The sequence below is a fragment of the Galleria mellonella genome, unplaced genomic scaffold (genome assembly GCF_026898425.1).
Source record: "Galleria mellonella isolate WM207_F2 unplaced genomic scaffold, CSIRO_AGI_GalMel_v1 utg1217, whole genome shotgun sequence".
Lineage (NCBI taxonomy): Eukaryota > Metazoa > Arthropoda > Insecta > Lepidoptera > Pyralidae > Galleria > Galleria mellonella.
The window spans coordinates 930,878-954,389 of NW_026441984.1; the positions used below are offsets into that span (position 1 = coordinate 930,878).

General features: G+C 35.3%; 2 protein-coding genes across 3 annotated transcripts in view; both read right to left on the reverse strand.

The window, feature by feature from the left end:
* LOC113511540 (ATP-dependent Clp protease ATP-binding subunit clpX-like, mitochondrial) overlaps positions 1-23,512 on the reverse strand; it is a 55,927-nt gene that overhangs the window by 11,596 nt on the left and 20,819 nt on the right. For both annotated transcript variants that reach the window (XM_052899791.1, XM_052899794.1), the window contains exons 4-5: positions 19,809-19,984; positions 16,016-16,138 (exon numbers count right to left, since the gene is read on the reverse strand). In XM_052899791.1, coding sequence (XP_052755751.1) covers positions 16,016-16,138; positions 19,809-19,984 — 299 coding nt within the window. The remainder of the gene's footprint in view (positions 1-16,015; positions 16,139-19,808; positions 19,985-23,512) is intronic.
* Positions 5,480-9,503, reverse strand: LOC128201796 (uncharacterized). The gene is made up of 2 exons (XM_052899790.1): positions 8,469-9,503; positions 5,480-7,944 (listed from the first exon to the last, which is right to left on the reverse strand). The coding sequence occupies exon 2, from the start codon at positions 7,937-7,939 to the stop codon at positions 6,068-6,070; it is 1,872 nt and encodes a 623-aa protein (XP_052755750.1). The 5' UTR covers positions 7,940-7,944; positions 8,469-9,503; the 3' UTR covers positions 5,480-6,067.

Genomic DNA, 23,512 nt, shown 5'->3' on the forward strand with positions numbered 1-23,512 from the left:
TATCAGTAAAATTAAGTAATAAAGTATACAATTATAAACATATATCGTTTCACATTAATTTTGGGAAATTGTAGTCAAAATATACTTCGCTATTTACTACATGTAAATATGTATTCAGAGGCCAAAGAATAATTTATTATTTGGAAAAATGACAATACATACGTGCCCTCTATATTTCACCTTACAAACGCGTACAGATGTATGTTTTGTACTCATACAATATTGTAATTATCCATTTCAAATTACAACCATTGTATGAATATATCGAATATTATAACAATAGTCATACATTTACAAGTTTTTACTTTTATTTTTATTCTTGAAATAGGTATAAAAACTTGTTAATGTTGTAAATTATGTTTAACCAAATAATGTCTGCAACAGACGTAGTTACATTTATCTGACTACATATTTATAATTTTTAGGTAGGTATTTTTAGTGCTGCAAGGCACTTGTGACCGTTTACCATCAGGCGGGCTGTATGCTTGTTTGCCAACTTCGTGATATAAAAAAATAAATAAAAAAGGTACATATGTGTTAAACATTTGGAATGAATTTAAGACCTTTGTAACATTTTGTAAATAATACAAGTACGTAAGTACAAATGAAATGGACTTCCGCTAATGTAACACTCGTATTGAGTGTTACATTAGCGGAAGTCCATTTCATTGATTAGTCTATTGCATTTATTTGTTAAATTCCAATATTACCAAAGGGAGACTTTGTACAAAAGTCGATTGCTTGAGTACCTCTGTACCATTCGTGTTTCTACCGTGAAGCAGTTGTGTTTGCATGACTGTGTTTCGGTTTGAAGGGTGGGATATAGCAGTCAATTTACTGGGTACAGAGGAATAACACCTGAGTCCTCAGGAATGGCAACGCATGGGGGGTATCATGGGCGAAACAGTATACTGTGTTATGTCCATGGTACTGCTCACGTCTATAGGCGACGGTTGCCACTTTCCATCAGGTGGACTGTCAGCTTGTTTGCCATTGTAAGTTGTATAAAAAAAAATATTTCAGCTCTTAACTGTTCACTGCTGAACATATGCTTCCCCATAAGAGGAGTTTTGTCAGTAGTTGCTACGCTTGACAGGCGTGTTAGCAACCGCAGTTAATCTTTTAAAGATATTTTAAAAGGGACGCTACTGGCCATCGCTCGCCCTCCCTTAGTCGCCTCTTACGACATCCACGGGAAAGAAAGGGGTGGCCTATTCTATACCAGGAACGACGATTCCAGTGTTAATATTAATTAATTTAATTTATTATTAATTTCCGCGATCTATTAATTTGTCTGAATATGCCTCGTTTAAAGGTGAAACACATGTCATGTACAACACGTGTGTGGATTGAATAACGTACGGAGATTGATGGCTAATATGGAATGGTGGTAGAATTTCTACCACCAATAATAGTAGTCAATCCATAGTACCCTCTGGAAACCATCGTGGTTATTGTTAATTTCGTCACGCGGGGCCAAATTTTTGGTGAAAGCTTAATTAAATAATATACAACAGGAAAAAGACATCGGCCTTCAGGTTTTATTACTAGACAAGCTCACATCAATAGACTGTCAATAATAAAAAAAAAATTTTTTTGTTTTACTATTGAGGTTATCTACTCTAACACAACTGCCCTGGGGGGAAAGGGATTGTTAGTAATGGAGACTAAGAATCCTATTGCTAGCAATATACTAATAATATAATAATATAGGTCGACCTCCTCGCGGTTCTCCCTGGATACTATCATGGTTAATTACTTGTGAATTCATCATAATGGGCTAACTGGCCTGTTTTCATTCTCATCTATCACCCTTCACTGGCGCTCCGCCAGCGTATTCCGTTAGCGCAGGCGGGGTTACCATACCATTTATACCCAACAAAAAAAAATACATTTCTTCAGGGGGGAAAAGGATTATTAGCAATGAAGTTTGATAGCCCCATTGCTAGCAATATGTCTTATTAATTAGACCTCCACGTGGTTCCCCCTGGAAACCATCGTGAACAATTCTTATTGAATTCGTCACGATGGGCTAACTGACCTGCTTCATCCTCACCTATCATTCCTCATTGGTGCCCCGCCAGTGTATACCAATAGCACGGGCGGGGTTGCCATTCCATTATCACCCATTAAAAAAAAATACATCTCTTCACTACACAGTATAGAACAACGTCGCCTCCCGTCTGTCTGTCCCTATGTTTGCTTAGAACTTTAAAACTACACAGTGGAATTCGATGCGGTTTTTTTAATAGATAGAGTGATTCAAGAGGGAGGTTTATATGTATAAAACATGCATAATATAGCAGAAAACACTGATAATTTTAGAGGTTTCTAATGTGATGTGATATAATGTGCACACGTGCGAAGCCGGGGCGCGTCGCTAGTAATAGATAAAAGAAAAAATTGCACATGTATGACCACAATATTAATGATAAGGTCAAATCAGACTACAATAAGTTAGGCATGTATAAGTTTATCAAGTAATGTAGAGATAGTAATAAACTACTTATGTACAACTGTTAAATAAACATTAAGTGAATAAGTTAAAAATAACATCAGATGGGCACATTCATTTTGGATTACATAACGTTAAGTTTAAAGTTGGTCTCACAACACAAAAGATAAGCTATCAATATATTAATAATACAGTATCGTATTATAATATGCTCTGCGTGTTCAATACAATAATGTTTTCAGGGTGTTGCTACGGTTGCCATATTTCTGTAGTGCATCCACAATGTTTGCAGCGGCATCGACAGATGACTTTTTTTTTTTTTTTTTTTTTTTTTTTTTTATAGAACTTAGAATGGCAAACAAGCTGACGGCCCACCTGAAGGAAAGTGGTAACCGTCGCCTATAGACATGAGCAGTACCATGGACATAACAGAGTATACTGTTTCGCCCATGATACCCCCCATGCGTTGCCATTCCTGAGGACTCAGGTGTTATTCCTCTGTACCCAGTAAATTCTATGCCATCGGACGCAAACGGATCGCATCTCTTTTATACCGATTGCGTGGCAGCAGTAACAGCATTCTGAGGGCATTATGTAATAAATACGATAGCCCGATCCTGTCATTGTGGGTCAAAATTATTATAGGGGCCATAAAATAAATTTTGTATTTTTTTTTCTACTAACATAGTTTAAGTCGATTGTTACTAACAAGAATGGATCTTTGTAATCTATAAATAAAGAAATATTATTATTATTATTATTATAAAATATTTATTGTATACAATTTACATTGGACACATTAAAAGATTTAATATACAATGGCGGAGTTATCCCATAGAGCAGCCATTCCCAAAGTGCGCGTTGCAGGCCTAAAGGGGGGCGGTAAGAGACCCAGAAAAACGAATGGGGCAGAGGTACCCAAGAATTTTAAGAGTTGGCAACCCTAGGTGTTAGTGTTCTAGGGTCGGGGTGTTGCCTTGAGGGAGGCACACCCTTCATATGACCCTAGGAGGTGCGCGCACGTATCCGTGCCCTCCTGTGATGGTAGGGTGGGAGGGACATTCCCCACCCTAACTAAGAGAGAAGGCCTGCCCTACACCACCTACAGGGCGGGCCGTCGCGTTGGATACTCGGTAGTCGTACAAACGGGAACCCGGGATCCAACATAAGCGCCTCGAGGTACATCGTGTGGTTTTTAGTGGGTACGAATCCCGCACACCCCAGCTGCCCTCCCTCCGGCAGATGGGACGGTCTTTCCGAAGATTTTCCACACGGAAAAAAAGGTGTTAGTGTTCTGCAATAAAATCCAAAGTTCCTGTATCGCGCCGCTTTCGCAGTGAGATAACATTAACGACCAAGAAGCGTCACAATGGCGCCACGATTACTCGGCCGGCCGTCTAGATGACGTAACGGATTTAAATTCACCACACCATAAGCGCTATCCACTAAAATATTATATCGTTGACTTTTACTTCGAGCGCGCTGGCCCATCGGTGGAACCTTTCACTTTCCTTAATATCATTTTAGTTGCTTCAAAACGTTTCCGTGGGCGTTTATTTTTATTAGTCTGTAAAGAGTCGCGTTTTCATGCGATAGTCATATTTTTTGCACAAAAAGATTGTTTCACAAAAAAAATAAAAACCAATTTCAATTGTGATAAAACCAGTTATTATAATTACAAATCAGTAAGTGTAATCCTTTCACATATAAAAAAAAATCAAAATCGGTTTAGAACTGACGGAGTTAACAACAAAAATACAGTCGAATTAAGAACCTCATTTTTTTTTTGTTAAAACAATCGTTAAAACAAAACTAAAACAATAAGTTTTAGTTGGTTAAAACAATCGTGACTACCGCCGCATAGGAGCTGGTAACTACCTAAATACCACAGAACACGAGTTGGTAACCCTTACGATCTACATAAGCTTAAATTTTAAATAAGAATGACTTTGAAATAACAAAACCAGCTCTAGTTACAAGTTACTCAATAGTTATTATATCTCATAATGCTTATCGTTCTGATATATATATATATGTATGTATGTATATGTATATATATAAAGTCCAATACACCAAGCACATTCAGCCGAGTGCTCTCGAAACGTTGTCTTGCAAATTGATTGTTACGTAGCTACGTGTAAGTCTTATAAAAGGCCTAATCAGCACTTTACAACAATTAGCCAACTGTTTGTGAAACAATTATGCATACAACTGAGTTCGCGAGCATTTATTATTCAGGTGGTGACAGTTTTATTCCATATTGTATGAGAATTCCATTGTAGATTTTGCTACATAAAACAGCGGGTGTACCATGAAATGAAATTCCGAAATGTCGGACTCAATTTCGTGTTTTTGTTTATACCAAAATCGGATCAATAAATGGAGTTGAACATTTCATTCGTCGTACATCCTATCATAAAAGTCCAAAGGAACAATATTTTAACATTTCTAATATTTCCAAACGGCGTGTATTATGTAATTTTAACATCAAATTTCTGTTTCGTTTGGCTCCGAAATTTCGGAAAACATTTCACGGTAGGCCCTCAGATACTACAATAGTGTTTTATATGGAATTACAACAAGTAAACAATTTATAAATAAATTTAAAATTAAAATATTTAATATTATACTATGCTTGATTATTATTATTGTATTAACATAATAAATCTCCGTGTACGTCCCGGCATAGAATGGGCCACCCCTTCTTTTTCCTTGAATGTCGTAAGAGGCGACTAAGGGATCTCATTTTGAAGGAGGGGCAGCGGCGTCATTCTTAAAACATCATTAAAAGCCTTACTACTGTTGCCAACCCGCTTGCCAAGCGTGGCAACTATTGGCAAAACCCCCCCTATCTATGGGAGAGACCTATGTTCAGCAAAGATAATGGCCGAAAAAGTATAGGTACTCTGTTATGTCCATGACACTGCTCATGTCTATAGGCGACGGTTACCACTTTCCATCAGGTGGGCCGTCAGCTTGTTTGCCATTCTAAGATTGCATAGAAAAATGTCTAATAAAGATGACGATGTATGACAAAGTATTTTTTTTTTTATTGAATGAAAATGGAATGGTAACCCCGCCTGCGCTAATGGGATACGCTGGCAGGGCACCAGTGAAGGGTGATCGATGAGGATGAAAACAGGCCAGTTAGCCCATCATGATGAATTCATCAGGAATTAATCATGATAGTTTTCAGGGGGAATCGCGAGGAGGTCGACCTGGTATAGTGGATATATTGCTAGCAATGTGATTCTTAGTCTCCATTACTAACAATCCCTTTTCCCCAAGTAATTTATTAGATAAGTATAAATCTGTGACAACTCTATTCGAGCGAGGGGAAGTGGGGTACATTTAGAGATGGGCAATCCACCTGGGTGGGTTTAAAGTCTGGTGGGTAAAAACCGGGTGTTTTGGGTTTATTGGGTTTAAACCCCATAAACACCCAAATTTTTGGGTGTTTATGATTTTGTACTTCATCATCGTCATCTCAGCCGCAAGACGTCCACTATACTGGACATAGACAATATTATTATGCAGCCTACAGAATAAAAAACTTTTAATTTGATTTTGAGTTTATTAAGAAAGAGATGAAAGTAAAATGTAAAACTACAGTCAATCACTGTCAGATTCAGAGTTATTACAAGCGATGAATTGTATAGGTTCGATAGGCTCTATTTCGTCTAAACTGTTATGTTCATTTACTTGCTCAATGAAAGCTTCTAAGGTATTTTCTTCATTAAACTGAATGTCCTCGCATTCAGCTTTATGTTTAAGATTCCAGTTATAACAAATGAATGAAATTTTTTCAGTTCTTTCAGTTGTAAGTCGATTTCTTTTGTTATTATGTATGTAGCCTTGGATACTAAAGGAACGCTCAGTGGCTGCCGAAGTACAGGGAGCTGATAGAATACGAATCGCTACTTTGCTTAACTCAGTGGAACCACAAATACCTTTCCACCATATTAGGGGCTCAATGCTATCTAATGAGCTCCATACAAATCCTCTGGCCCAAAAGTTTTCTTTAGCTTTATAACACGCCAAATCTGCCATTACATTTGACAAACTTAAGTGTTGGCTTAAATTGTAGATAAACTCCATACCCTTAAGTTCTTCCTCTTGAGTAAGTTCGACTCCTAGAGTCCTGGGGTCTAGAATATATGCTGCAAAATGTATTGGCCTCATTGCCATATTGCATCTTGAAGATACTGATGTTAGAATCTGCTGTTTGCTTTCTTCGCTCAATGTCGAAATCTCATTTAATGCAAAACGTATCTTAGCTTGTACATCTCTAAATGTAATGTATGTGCGATGCAAACGATTCTGGTCGCTCTCTAAGTAAAATATGCTTTCAGTGACTGGTTCCAAAATACTTATACATTCCCCTGTCTTCGTCCAGAAATCATCACTTAGAATTAAATCTTTAATATCTCTTGAAATTACCACATCTTCTCTAACTGTTAATATTTGCAAAGCTATCTTATTTGCTTTCAAACTTTTTAACGAAGTAACATGACTTCCCCATCTTGTAGCACAAGGCAATTTTAGTGTTTGTGTAGAATCTTCACCCTGCCTTGATTTTATCAACAAGGAACTTAATCGTTGACTCCTTTTAACAGTTTTTATTATATTTATGGCTTGCATAATAAACACAGTTACTTCTTGTATCTTTACAATATCTTGGCACAACAAGTTAAGGATATGTGCACAGCAACCGAGAGGAACAACATGTGGATATTTGAGTTTTGTTAATTCGAATGCCTTTTGTATATTTCTAGCGTTATCGCCAATAAGTACAAGAAACTTATTTGCTCCATACACTTTCATTACTTTTTCAACTTCTTGGCTAAGGTATTCACTAGTGTGAGGATTACTTTCTGTATTCAAACTTTTAACGTATGCAGGTTGAGGTTTTGATATAAGAAAGTTTATTATTCCTTCATTTCTTAAATTAGACCAGCCATCGCACTGAAGGTGTAAGTAACTACAAGCATTTAGTTCCTCATTTAACTCAAAACGCATTTCTCTATATATTTTATCTAAGTATTTTGTCGCTAAAGCTTTACGTGAAGGTATTTTAAATTTTGGTTGCAATTTTTCGAAAAATTGTATCCATAAAGGATGTTGCACCATCGATAATGGCGTCCCTGTTACAAATATAGCTCTCGCTAATTCTGTTTTTATATGATCATCGGTGTCTTGAAACTCAGCATTTATTGTAGTGTTAGCAGACGACGAGGGGCTTATAAAAGAATCATTTGTCTCTATCTCTGACAGTCCAGACATTTTGGTTTTGGACGAGCTATCTTTTATAAGTTTCATAGAGTCTTTTAATGTTTCTGGAGATTTTGGACAAGTGATAAGATGTTGAAGCATTTTGGCAGCATTACTGAATTTGTAGACCTTATTACAAAGCTTGCAAGAAACAGACTTGTTTGGTAAAGTACGGTAGTGCTCCCATATGCGTAAATCTTTAGGTCTCCCCATTGAACCTAAAAAAATGAACGATGATTAGTTGGTCTGACGAAAATTCAACAATAGAGTGCCTATTTTTTTACAATGATTATTTCTTGTTATTTACAATAAATTTATTAAAAAAATAATAAAATAAATACAAAAAACCTTTGTAAAATTACATCTCCTCGGAGGATTAAACGCAGACGCTAGTTTATTATCGTATTGTTCTGTATTTTTCTCAGCAACTTCTTTAATTCGATTAGGTACTTACGCATATTATGTTAAAAATAAATATCTAGTACACATCTTAGGCTATCCACCATTATTATCCAATGACGACTCTCAGCTAACTATGCACTATCATCCAAAATAAACGTGTATGGAAAATTTTATCCCAGTCGGTTGAGTATTGAGGATAATTGCATCAACATACGAACATACCTACATACTTTTATTTACATAACGCAAGCTAAATAAAAGCTTGTAATAATACATCTAATTTTAAGTTAAAATTGTTAAGTGATCATGATATAATTGTATCATTCAAAAATCCACTTACCTTTAATTATTTCTTGTTAAGTATAAATATTATTTCAAATCTGCTCCCTTAATATGCACTTTTTTACTGCTTTTCCTACCTAACACGTTACCAGGAAGTCACGTTACCAGAGTCAGAGTAATAGTGAACACGTTTGACAGTGATTGTCGTCGCCTCATATTCAGCGTCGACGAATAGGGGAATCCCCAGTCATAATGTATTGCATGCGTGGCGGTCTTACTTCAAATCCATAAACAAAGAGATAATTACAGAACTCGATACTAGATGGCGCTGTTTTTGTTTGAAGAAAGTTTGCGGGCTAAAATACATAGAATTTCATCAATGACTTCCACAAAGAACAACATTTCTGTTTTTTCTAAGTCCGTATCTCTTCCGTATATTTCATAAGATATAAGCTTGGGCTACATTGTTATGCAACGTGATTTTGTCGCTGTCTTGCTAGCAGGGTTGACAGATATACGATTTAAATCGTACTCATACTATTATTTGTCTATTTTTTAATGTACGATCGTAAAGATTATGATCGTAATTCGCACAAAAACATACGACTTTTTGGTTACCTGGCAACATTTTTATTATGAAACGAACATGCTCACATCATCAGTCACATGCAACAATTTATTGGGGATTTCCCCTTCACATCTGGCAGTCCTGCTTGCTAGAATATAGGTAAGTCAGCCACAGTTACTGACGATCGATATTTAAAGGGTATTGTTTTTGTGCTAAATATTTCATAAAAACGTTATTTAATACTTTGTGGATTATTAATTTAGTTGATAATCACTGGAAGTAAAATGGATGCTAATTTGAGAGATCAAGATCTTCGTATAAAACAGTTAATAAAAGAAAATCTACGTAAGTACTCTTTTTATACCTAGGTAGGTAAGGTATAATAAACACAAAAGGTACTTAGATCGCGTGTGTTCGAAGCATTTATTCTAATAAATTTAATTTAAAATTGTAGAAAGAAAAAAATGTCTGCCAAGCCGTAGCCGAAGCCGATCTCCAAATATATTTGGCGATAGTGAGACCCAGTGTCCAGATGATTTACCCAGCGTCGTCGCAACAAAGAAAAAAACGAGGATAAAGTAAAAGAAAATTTACTGAAAGAAGAAACAAACTGTTCTAAATGCTTAATTTATGGAGAAGAGGATAAAAGAAATGAGTATTTCGGACTGTTAGTGGCTCAAGAATTTAAATATATACGGCCATGTGTGCGAACGAGGTGTTATGAAGAAATTTTAAAGTATCTACGGGAAGCAAAAGGCCAACATGTTGATCAACTGCAACATGAAAACACTGAAAATTAATTACTTTCATTTTATTATATATAGATTTTTAAAATTTCCTGAAATATTATTAGTTAACGTTTTATTTAATATTGTAGAATTGATCAATACAATTTATAAAAATAATTTATTGGTATTACTTACATATTTTCAAAAAAATACGTAAAAACCTATTTTTTTGGGTGATTATGGGAGTTTATGGGTGTTTATTGGGTTTTTACCAAAGCACCGGGTTTAAACCCGGTGCTTTGCCCATCTGTAGGTACATTTCGTCGGCATCGGTGCACTCACAAAGGAAAGCACACGAGTGTCACTTCTATTCAAATAATTTATTCTTATGTTTTTACAGAGGAAAACGTTACAATATTCGTGTAAGTATATATTACGTCAATTACAATCATCATTACGTGACTTGTGCCAGTAAACACGAGTTGTAACCTTCGCCTAATTTGGCAATGACTCCGCGACACTGCGGCCGTGTTAAAATAAAACTGTGTAGTGTGTAAGCAGTGTAAGCAGATTATTTATTTATTGTATATGTTGCACTGAAAACTCTTAACCAGTCAAAAGTACTATTGACTAGCAAAATCAGTCAAAAGTACTTTTGACTAGCAAAATCAGTCAAAAGTACATATAAGTACAGTATAAGTCTATGTATACCTTATAGGCAATTGGGGTTAACCTCTCCATTACTAACAATCCCTTTTCCCCAACACTATTGTATTAGGTTAGTAACCGTAAAAATAAAGATAAGTGTAGATATATATGTTGCAGTGCAGTCTTAACCAGTTAAAAGTACTTTTGACTAGCAAAGTCAGTCAAAAGTACTTTTGACCGTATGCTTTAGTCAATAATATTATACTTTTCACTAAAATAACAGTTAAAAGTACTTTTGCCCAATGGAGCTGGTTAAAAGTACTTTTGACTAAGTGGGTCTGTCAAAACTCTTAAAAAGGTCTTAAATTAGTTTAGGTTAGGTTAGTATGTTTTCTTTGTTTTGATTGTAATGCCAAATTTTTCGTAATAAATGATTACATATTAAATAAAACCTTTTTTTTTTTCATCAAACGAGTTAATAGTGCTTTTAACTGATGCTTTATTGCAGTCAAAACTACTTTTGACGAAGAGCGTCAGTCAAAAGTACTTTGACTGATTTTGCTAGTCAATAGTACTTTTGACTGGGTAAGAGATTTGACTGCAACATATATATATCTACACTTATCTTTATTTTTACGGTTACTAACCTAATACATTAGTGTTGGGGGAAAGGGATTGTTAGTAATGGAGAAGTTAGGTCCATTGCTATCAATATATCCTATAAGGTATACATAGACTTCTCCCATACAGGGAGGGTTTGCCAATTGTTGCCACGCTTGACAAGCGGGTTGGCAACCGCAGTTAGGCTTTGATGATATTTTACAAGGGGCGGTGCTGCCCATTCTCGACCATTAAGTTCCTTTAGTCGCCTCTTACGACATCCACGCGGTTTCCCCTGGAAACCATCGTGACTAATTTATCTTTGAATTCGTCACGATGGGCTAACTGACCTGTCTTTCCATCCTCACCAATCATCCCTCACTGGTGCCCCGCCAATGTATACCGATAGCGCTGGCGGGGTTACCATACCATTTACTATTATAATGTTAGTAATACATATATTAATATATACATTTTTTTAATGGATGATAATGAAATGGGGCACCAATGAAGTGAGGATGGAAAGACAGGTTAGTTAGCGCATCGTGATGAATACACCTGGAATTCAGCACGATGATTTCCAGGGGTGACCACGTGGAGGTCGACCTGATAGGATATATTGCTAGCAATGTGAAGTAGCTGTATGCCTAGGCAACTAGGTACAAACTCAGCTTTTTACTGGACTTATGTGCGTTCAGCGCTGATTTTAATAAACAGTCATTTTTAGAATTTAACGTCTGTCTACATATGGGATCAATAGGAGAAAATTTCAGGGAGTATATTAAAGAATTTTTACAATCGACTAACTTGACAACTGGCGTGTGTTTTATCAAGAATCAGTCGAGCGTATCGTGAGATACAACTTGACCTCTGTCGTATGAAGTCACGTTAAAATGTAGTAGAGATTTAGACATTGTTTTACTTTGCAAAAATAAAAGCGACTATAGTCATGAACGCACAAACAAAAGAGAGATTTTGTACAAAAGTCAATTGCTTGGGTACCTCTGTCCCATTCGTGTTTCAACTGTGAAGTAGTTGTGTTTGCATGGCTGTGTTTCGGTTTGAAGGGTGGGTTATGGCAGTGAATTTACTGGGTACGGAGGAATAAGATCTGAGTCCTCAGGAATGGCAACGCATGGAGGGTATCATAGGCGAAACAGTATACTCTGTTATGTTCATGGCACTGCTCATGTCTATAGGCGACGGTTACCACTTTCCATCAGGTGGGCCGTCAGCTTGTTTGCCATTCTAAGTTGCATAAAAAAAATCATTTACATGATTTCATTAAATAATAAATGTATACCATCATCGTCATCACTATTTCAGCTATTAAATGTCCACTGCTGAACATAAGACATGCCCATAAGGGCGAGTTTTGCTAGTTGCCACGCTTGGCAGGCGGGTTGGTAACCGCAATTAGGCTTGTAAAAATGTTTTAAGTTTAAATAAATGTAGATAATCGAATTTAAACCGTAAAAAGTCACTGATATAGAGCAATTCAACGCATAACATGCTTTAATTTTCAATAATTGTGTTTTTTTTTTATATATTTCCCTCATCTGTGCAAATTATATATGTATGTATATAATAATGAGTAGGAATATATACTTATATCATTGCTTATATAATATTTCCATATTTAAAAATGATAGAATTTCCATCGTGCCTCCGATCAAACTGTTTATAATTACTTCTCTCTTAGCCATAAGGTCGCCTATTGTTTTCTCACTCTCTGTTCTTAGACCGCTAGTTTGCCAGCTAGTTTGCTATTCTAAGTTGCATAAAAGAAAAAAAAAAAACAAAAGTTATACCGGCGATATTCATACCACCATAAAACAACATCCGTTACCTTTTAACTTCTAATACTACTCACGACTAGGTGAAGACCTCTATTTATGGTTTATATGGGTTATTAAACCATAACTACTAGTTGGTTTGCTTTCGCTTCAAGCAATTAGTATACATATAAACACTAGCTTTTGCACGCGGCTTCGTCCGCGTGACCGGGACATCTTCACTGACCAGGGATAAAAAGTAGCCTACATTTTCCTCCATACCGCAGTGATGCTTAAAGTCTAACTTAAAATATAGTGTATTTTATATCTTTACACGCCATTTAGATTTCTATTTAAGTGGTTTTCTGATTTCTGACGAAGACACCACGCCGACATACACAGACCAACAGTGTATGCCGGCTGCAAACCTAGTGACCCGAAGGTCGTCGCCTCCGGAATTGAAGCCGGGGTAATGGGGTACGCCCCGAGGCCCCTACCTCGCCCGCCCACACATCATCCGGCGGGCAAGAGAAGACCATGTTGTTGTTTGATTTCTGAAGTCGACAGTCCACGTGTACGAAGTAGCGGACAAAAGATGGCGGGTAAATAAAAATATTTATCGCAACTGACCTTCCTAGGTCGCACTAGACAAAGTCACAAGTAGATTGGATTAAACTGAGGATATTTTTAAGACACTATAAATCATATGTATAACGTAAACATCATTAAATTTATCAAAATAATTCAATTAGTATACATACTCGGAGTTTTTTGTGACCTATCAAAGGCATTTGATTGTGTGGATCATAAAACGCTTTTGTACAAGCTCGAACATTATGGTATAAGAGATAATGATCTAAAATTAATGAGAACTTATTTAGAGGATAGGGTTCAAACTGTAGATATTGACGGTGTAAAATCTAAGGGAGCTAATATTAAGATGGGCGTTCCACAAGGGTCAATCTTAGGCCCCTTTCTCTTTTTAATCTACATAAATGACCTTCCCTTTATGGTAGAGAAAATTGCAGATATAGTGCTGTTTGCGGATGATACTTCGTTAGTGTTTAAAATTGGACGTCAAAGTAATCAATTAGACGATGTAAATTGTGCTATGTCTGCAATATTAAATTGGTTTACATGTAATAACCTATTATTAAATTCCAGCAAAACAAAGTGTATAAAATTTACACTTCCTAATGTAAGACTAATAAATACACAGTTATTGCTTAATGACGAAATAGTAAATTTTGTTAATGATACAGTTTTTTTAGGTATAACAGTGGACTCGAAATTACAATGGGGGCCCCATATTTCAAAATTGGCCAGTAGACTCAGTTCTGCTGCATATGCAATTAGAAGAATTAGGCAATTAACAGACGTGGCGACGGCTAAACTTGTATATTTTAGTTATTTCCATAGCATAATGTCTTATGGCATACTGCTGTGGGGTAAAGCAGCCGATATAAATACTATATTTGTTTTACAAAAGAGAGCCATACGTTCTATTTATGGTATGGGTTCAAGAGAGTCATTACGTCAGTGCTTTAAAGACTCAAATATCCTCACAGTTACTTCACAATACATTTATGAAAATATTATGTATACACGGAAGAACTTAGCGAGTTTTAAAAAACTCAAAGACTGTACAAGTAGAAACTTACGCAATATAAATAAGCTTATTTTACCTAAATGCCGTCTGCACAAAATCAGTAATTCATTCTATGGTAATTGCATAAGATTTTATAATAAACTGCCGGAATCTGCATTAAATCTGACAGAGAGGCAATTCAAATCTTATATTAAACAATTTTTATGTAAGAAAGCCTATTACAGGATAGACGAATTCATAGATGACAACATATCAAGTAAATAATTAGTTTATTAGCATACAACGTTATAATTTTATTTTCTCATTGCTTTCTTGATTTAATTGATTAATTTTAGAAATATGAAAGCGTAGCGGTTTTTTGTATTAATTGCCGCATGCATTCTTATGTAAAATGTGAATACTATAACTATCAGATAGCAATTGTGAGTAGCTTTGACGTGGTCTAGTGTTTTGAGTAGTCATGCTCACTAAAATGTCCAGACTTGTGGCGGCGTGGTGGGCCGGGTCATTGGGCTCCCTAAAATATGGTCGAGCGCAGTGATGGCTGGCTCATCCGTCATACTCGTGAACGGGTGCTGCTTGTAGGGACTGGTCTGCTCTAATCACTATGACTGATTTCCTCTTATTAATTGTTTAACCAGTTGGTTATGTATTCAATTTTTTTTTTCTTTTTGAGTATTTAATTGAATTAGTGCTAATTGGTGGTTTGTATTCACACAATTAAACTTAAAAATGTAAAATAATAATAAAATTATTTAAAAGAGCATCACGCAAGTTTCTTGCTCGTTCTTCTTGTGATGAGACAGCTTTCCGAACGAGCGGTAAATTAAAAAAAATGTAATGACTTTTCAAAAGTGCTTCAATGTAAGTTTATTTGAATAAATGATTTCTATTCTTATTCTATTCTATTATTTTAAATAATAATATAACATAATCGATAAGCTGAAATTCCATAAAAAAGTCACAACACAATTTGTGAATTGTCAATAAATTACGCATGTTAAAACTCTCAATTTTCTTGCAGCGACTTCCACGAGATGCCTTATCTGGTATAGGTTTAAAACTATATTGTATCATAGATTAGTCTTGTTCAATGAAAATAGTTATTCTAAAAGTCTGAATGAGTTACTCTATCTCGATTCAAATATTACTAATTGATAATTGCTAAATACGTAACTTTATCTCGACTTTTATATTACGAGTACTATTATTATAAAGGCTGAATTTTTAATTGATAAGGCTGACTAAGTTAATAACTAACTCGATTTTTATATTACTAATTAATTGTGATCGCTGAAAAAGTGACTTTGAGCCCACTCTTATATTATTAATTATTAAAGCTGAATTACTAATTGTTATGGCTGGTATATGGTTGCATAAATAATTCTAACTCGACTTTTATATTACTAATGAATTGTGATAGCTGAAAAAGTAACTTTAAGCCCACTCTTATATTATTAATTATTAAAGCTGAATTACTAATTGTTAAGGTTGCATAAGCAACTTTTACTCGATTTTTATATTATTAATTAATTGCGATGGCTGAAAAAGTGACTTTGAGCCCACTCTTATATTACTAATTATAAAAGCTGATTTACTAATTGTTATGGCTGAACAAGTTACTTTATCTCGACCCTTATATTACTAATTTTAATGTGACAGTTAGAGATAACTTACCGCTACCGGTGGGACCTAGGAGCAGTACATTACTCTTGTCCAATTTTAGCTCGTGATGCTGCCTCTCTAGCACTTCTGTGCCGCCTCCCCCACCGCCGTTCCCATGGCTTAAATGTAAGAGATCTGTGAAATGAAGAAATAGTACATTTCAGAATTTCCGTACGAGTAATTTGAAGTGAAATGAGAGAGTATTTTTAGTGACACGGACTAGTACACCCACTGATAAAAATATATCCTCGTCAGTTCGATTTTCACATGGATTTTTGATGAATAACCGACTTGGTTTTCTCGTCGTCTATCATTATTAATTAGATATTTGGTCAATGGTATCATGCTAGCGTATATCGATGGTAACGGCAGGATTACCATTATATTTTAATCCTATAAATTAAAACACTAATTGCAAAAAAAAAAAATAAGAATTACTACTTCAAGACTACTGGATTGTAGTAAAGCCATATTTCGGCTGTACAGCGAGTTAAAACAAAAACAAAATTGCGAAACTATTTTCTAATCGTTTAATTATATTTCTCAAAACTTAGTTTTTAATTAATTAAATTATGTAAATATACGGAAAACCTAGTATTTAATATTTTAAATTTAATTAACTGAATTTGTATGTTTAGGTTAAAATATGTATAAATATGACACGAATATTTGATAACTGTTTCTCGAAATAAAGATAACATTTATATTATTCATATTATCACATCGAAAAAAATTGCATAACATAAACGAGAAAACTTTAATCTCAGATACAACAGTTGAAAAATAATTAAATAAGTAAAATCTTTATTAACAAATACAGGGTTGCACTGTTACATATATTTTGGCCTGGTTTATAAATTAGGATAACCTGTGCCCTACATGGACAAACAGTGTAAGCCAGTTCCTTCCAACATACAAGAACTAGTTAATTATTAAAATTTCATTGACCAATTTAAAGAAATTACTTCTTCATTTATTTCTTCTTGGAATGAATTTACAGGGTACAGGGGAATAACATTTGAGTCCTCAGGAATGGCAACGCATAGGGGGTATCATGGGCGAAACAGTATATTTTGTTATGTCCATGGTACTGCTCATGTCTATAGGCGACGGTTACCACTTTCCATCAGGTGGGCCGTCAGCTTGTTTGCCATTCTAAATTGTATAAAAAAAATTCTCATTCCTTTTTCAATTCAATCATATTTTATACGCGCATATGTATCTATATTTGTTGTATAATTACAAACGTTGAATATTTATAAGGAAGCTAATAGATACAATGTCAAACTAAAAGGAGGAAAAACCCCGAGACAATGTGTATCTAACGATCTGTAACAGAATGGTATGCTGAAGGTCCATTGTAAAAGGAGTGATTGCCCTGACATGGATCTCGTCAACTGTTTATAATTGTAAATACATTCACATTTGCTATTAGTGTTTGTATAATCCGAGTGAAAATATCAAAATTTATCCTTAAACGTTGCATTATTGCTCGTAATGGAGGTCATTTGACATCTCAACTTTGATTGAAGTATACACAGGGCCGTAGCTAGACCCAAGTTTAAGGTAGGGCAAAAGAACTTTTTCGTAGGACAGAAGTCAAAATTAAGTGGCTTCGAAAAAGCTAATCTATATCTGATTTTCTTGGGGCCTTTTATTTTAAGGTAGGACATTGCTCCTCAAAACCCTAGCTATGGCCATGAGTATTTGCATGAGATTTTTAGGCAACTATTTATCATTTAGAAGGTTTTTTAATGGATGATAATAGAATGATAACCCCGTCTACGCTATCAGTATACACTGGCGGGGCACCAGACGAAGAAATATAGGTGAGGATAAAAAGGCAGGTCAGTTAGCCTGTTGTGACGAATTCAACTATAAATTAGTCAGGATGGTTTTCACGGGGAACCGCGTGGAGGTCGACTCCATAGAGTATATTGATAGCAATGGGGACTAACCTCCCAATTACTAACAATCCCTTCCCTCTTTATTCGAAAGGTCAAACTATATTTAATCAAAGGAAAGTATTTGCAAGGTAACCCGTAATAGAAGTTTGACGTTCTTATGAATGTGGGGTTTAGTTTTACCTGCCGCTGACAACTCAAATTCATTTTATATATATATATTTTATATATATATATATATATATATATATATATATATATATATATAGGTATACATACATTTTTCTCAAATTTAAATTTTCAAAAACTCTTCCAATATCTCAAAAAGCAGTACGAATGTAACCTCGCCACGGTGTGGCGTGTCAAAATGTCGTTGTACATCTCATTGTCACCGCACTTACGTGGGAGTTACACTTTCTCATTTTAATAAACGGTTTATAGTCTGTGACTTTCGTGACTTTCGAAAAAACAAAATATTAAAATATTTATCTCGATGTGTATGTATCTGGCTTTTGAAACGACATGCTTATTCGTATGCACCGTTTCGAACAGTAGTAATTAATTATAGACGTAGCAATTGTTAATGGTTACGTATCCTCATTGTTTAACTGGCTTACTAACTAGGTACTACTTTCTGATTATACATAATGTAAGTTTTTAACAAAACTACAAACACAAACGACGTGTACAAAAACTGACTCCCTATCAGAGTTTTTTTTATACAACTTAGAATGGCAAACAAGTTGTCGGCCCACCTGATGGAAAGTGGTAACCGTCGCCTATAGACATGAGCAGTACCATGGACATAACAGAGTATACTGTTTCGCCCATTACACCCCCCAAACGTTGCCATTCCTGAGGACTCAGGTGTTATTCCTCTGGACCCAGTAAATTCACGCCATATCCCACCCTTCAAACCGAAACACAGCCATGAAAACACAACTGCTTCACGGTTGAAACACGAATGGGACAGAGGTACCCAAGCAATCGACTTTTGTACAGTCTCCCTCTTTCTGGCAGAGAAAAGCTATTATAATATATATCGCGAAGTTTTTTTGTAGTAATTGATATTTTCTTCAATATTGTAGAACATACTTTTGTTCTATCACCAATAGTTTCCGCAGCGCACGCGACGAAATATATTTTATAGCATTTTTTTACTACTAAAGTTTAAGTAAGGATCCCTAATCTTTTCTAGCAATAAATATAGCCTATGTTGCTCAGGGTGAATGTAGATTCATTACAAACATACATACACACAAAAATACAAATTTTTTCTCTTTATAATTTTAGTGTAGATGACATTAACGTGAAAAATTTAAGATAAAGATTGTGCCCCAAAAAAAAAAAAGATTTTAATTGTGACAAAGTGAAAGGGAGGGTAGCCCATTCTATGCCGGGACCACGCGGTTATTTTTATGTTTGTTACCTCTGAAAATTCTTTTTTATCCGAAAAGATATACTTTCGTATTAATTACACAAAAAGTTATCAAAATCAGTTTAGTATTTACCAGAGGGAGACTTTGTACAAAAGTCCTTTGCTTGGGTACCTCTGTCCCATTCGTGTTTCAACCGTAAAGCAGTTGTGTTTACATGGCTGTGTTTCGATTTGAAGGGTGGGATATGGCGTGAATTTACAGGGTACAGAGGAATAACACCTGAGTCTTCAGAAATGGCAACGCATGGGGGTATCATGGGCGAAACAGTATACTCTGTTATGTCCATGGTACTGCTCATGTCTATAGGCGACGGTTACCACTTTTTATTCATTGCCATTCTAAGTTGTATAAAAAAAAGCGTATAAAAGACCTACAAGCGGGGACTACGTGGACCAGGTTTATCCTTCACCCTTCCCTGTATCCAACAGACGGTTAATGGGAAAAATACATGCACTTTCTCACCTCTGTGCGTATGGTGGAGGGGATGCGCGTCGCTGGGCGCGCTGTTGGTGACATTGTTGTAAATCCTCTTGTAGTGGTTGTACACGGCCACCGAGAGCACCTTCTTGGCGTACTCCTGCCCCACCACGTGCTTGTTCAGGTATTCGAATATCTTCTTGGGAGGCGGTGGCGGTTTCCTGTGTGACAACGACCACTTGTTAATTATGGAAAAAATATGATCACACGGTCCTCAAGCTTGGTACCCCTGTGTTATGAGGAACTAGGCAATAATATGTATGTATCAGTCGTTAAATGCCCATTGCTGAACATAGTACTCCTCAAAAAAAGGGGAGGGGGGGTACCAGCAGTTGCCACGCTTGACAGGCGAGTTTTCAACCGTATTAGGCTTTGGTGATGTTTTAAGAGGGACGCTGCTGCCCTAACCTTTAGTTAGGGGAGGGATTATTAGTAATGCGGACTACCAGTCCCATTGCTAGCAATATATATCCTCCGTCCTTTTCTTCTTGCCAGTAGTTGCCACACTTGGTAGGTAGGTTGGCAACTACAGTAAGGGCTTTCGAACATGTCAAGTTAAAAATATTTTAATAATATAATAATAAAATATACTTAATAGATATAACTGTACCATCTGATTACGATATAGGAGCTAATGAACTTGAAAGGCTAAGTAAATACCACCTTCTCAAAACTGAAGTCAGTCGTTTGTGGAACACACAAACGATTATCATCCCGATAGTAATAGGCGCAACAGGAATAGTGGCTAAAAATATTAAAAACTACATAAATAAGCTAAATGCCAAACTTGACATCACAATCTCATCACAAGCAGCCATTCACACATCAAGCATACTCAGCAAAGTATTGGGAGATACCGTATTCGTACAAAATACACAAAATCATCACGCTCAAGACACACACCGGTCACCAACCAGCCAACAGGCAACCAACACACAACACTCAACAAACACACCAGATTCATACAATACAATTCATACACCAAACACACAAACACTCACAAATTCAGTATACACTCAAAAGAGAAGGCGAGATAGAAAACGGACATAAAAAAAAAACTGGGGCATATGTATACCTTTTTTTCTGTGGGTTACAGGACGGGGTGTGTTTTTAAGCCGACATAAGTCGAGAAGGTGAAAACCGATAATAATAAATTTGTTGTATAAATTATATTGTGTTTACATACTAGTTATTGAAGTCGCTGGCGGAAGACCCAAAAAAAACCAATTTTATAAAATAACTAAATTTAATCATAAAATTAATTGTTACAATAATAGGTGCGATGTGTGATCTGTAAGTGAAGGCACATCGAATCAAATACAAAGGAAATGGGTATTTTCTGTTGTGGGAATTGAGGCGCTGACTCGACGCAGGTGTCTTTCTCGGTAGCGCCTTCTTGCGTCAAGCTAGGTGGTCTGATCTGATCGCCGTTGAAGGTGTGTCGTAATACTTTACTATAACATACTTGTTTAGCTGTGTGTTTATGTTTTGATCATGCTGTGTACGCGTATTTTTGGAGGGTTAGCTTGAACAAAACATTATTGTACTGTATAAATTAATGTAACATTGTTAATTCTCTGTAATGTGTACCTATTAAATTGAAATAAAATATATACACGAACAGAATCCTTCTTTCTTACAAAAGTTCGTAGTCACGATATAACAGCTTACACTTTTCTACGTATCATTTATTTGTCAATAGGGCCATTGCAGGTTTAGCAGTATACTGTGGTACCTTGTACTAATTCGATTCGCCCATGAAAGAAAGCGATGTATTTTACAAGCGATCGTGATGAGCATGCGCATTGCGTATTTATCGCGGATAAACAATTGATATTGCAATTTGGGTTTTTTTTCGAAACACGTCACACTTGTCATGTGCATTATGCGACTCTTATGAATAATGCTTACTTATTTATTTATTTATTATTATTTTTTTATTATTTATTATCACAAAAATACAGAGTTACAAAAAATATGTTACATTAGCATTCAGAAACCACGTAGCTTTATATTAGTTTTAAAAATATATATAAAAAAACAATAGAGGACAAAAGAGGAAGGGGAGACAAGAAATAACTACATAAGACAGATAAAGGAAACGCTAGGTGTCATGTCGTATAGGGAGATCAAAGATATGGCCTGAAATAGAGCTGGTAGAATGATCATGGGCGGCGGTAGTCCCTTACCATCAAGTGAGCCGGATGCTCGTTTGTCTCTTGTTAAAATGACTTGTTGCGAAACAAACATTATTTATAATTTTCTTTATAATACATTTACAAAATACCTATTAATTCATCGCTATTTTATTAATTTCACAGCAAAATAATAATAATAATAAAAAACAATGAATTTAGTCAAACTCACTGGATTTTTTGTACCTTTACAAACCTAAATCTTTCGCTGGTTTTATTATAGTTAAATTATGCAGGAACTTGTACCAGAAGAATAAAATAAAAATGCCTTGTATAGACGTGTATGTATATTGATGAAGTAATAGAGAAGAACAAAAGACACATTCCATAAAACAAAAGAAAAACAAAAAAGTATTTTACAATTATAAAATTGTTTGCATTACAATATTTTTGTTCGTATTGAACATGCAAGTTATTAAGTTACTTCTTTTCCTGTCTCTCTCTCTCTCTCTCTATCTCTCTCTCTCGCCTGTTTTTACATGAACCATTGTGTTACGTTGCATGTCGAAAGGACCCAACTATAATTATAATTTTAATAATTTGTAAAATATAAAAAGTGGGTCCTGGTAACCTTAATATATATATTAATATATATATATATATATATATATATATATATATATATATATATATATATATATATATATATATATATATATATATATATATATATATATATATATATATATATATATATATATATATATATATATATATATAATATCATTTCTTCGCGACATTCCTTTCGTTTCTGTTATTCGATTTTTTGGGTATCTTTTGACTGTTAGAATAGATCCAATGATTTTCTAAAATTGACTAAGGTACGACAGGACTGACGTGTCTAAAAGGACAAAAGTTTCTAAATAAATAAAGTTGAAAAACTATGTAAAAAACAAATACAAAAGTTGAATGAACTTCAAATATAATAACATACATAAAAACACAGCTAACAAAGTGATTACATTAATGTATTATAAAGTAGACAACATTAGACACGTCGAAAAAGTAATAATAGAATATTTGCTGCCAGTGGGTATACGTCATTTCGGTAATCAGCCAAAACGTGACGAATCAAATACAAGATTGTGTTCATGCACAAATCCGCATTCACATACATGTCACATGCGTGCACTTTGGACTGTCAATTTTTGGTAATGTTGCAAAAATAAATCTCGTTCGACTCCCACTAAATTTCGATTCCTTATTTATACCACGGTTTCTACATAATATTGATAGATGAAAAGCAAAGTAAATTTTTTTTATACAACTCAGGTGGCATAAACGGCTACTGTAGCCCATGGACGCCTGCAACACTTGGGGTGTCACGTGCGTGTCGTCGATCCTGAAGAAACTTTAACACACCCTTTATGTATAACCACATAGTGTTGTGTAGTCTAGTGTAGGGAAAACCTCGGCAAGGAGTTCGTTTCACAGCCTGAGCGTTCGCGGGAGAAAATTAGAATTAGACTTATAATTTCCGTTTATTATTATTAT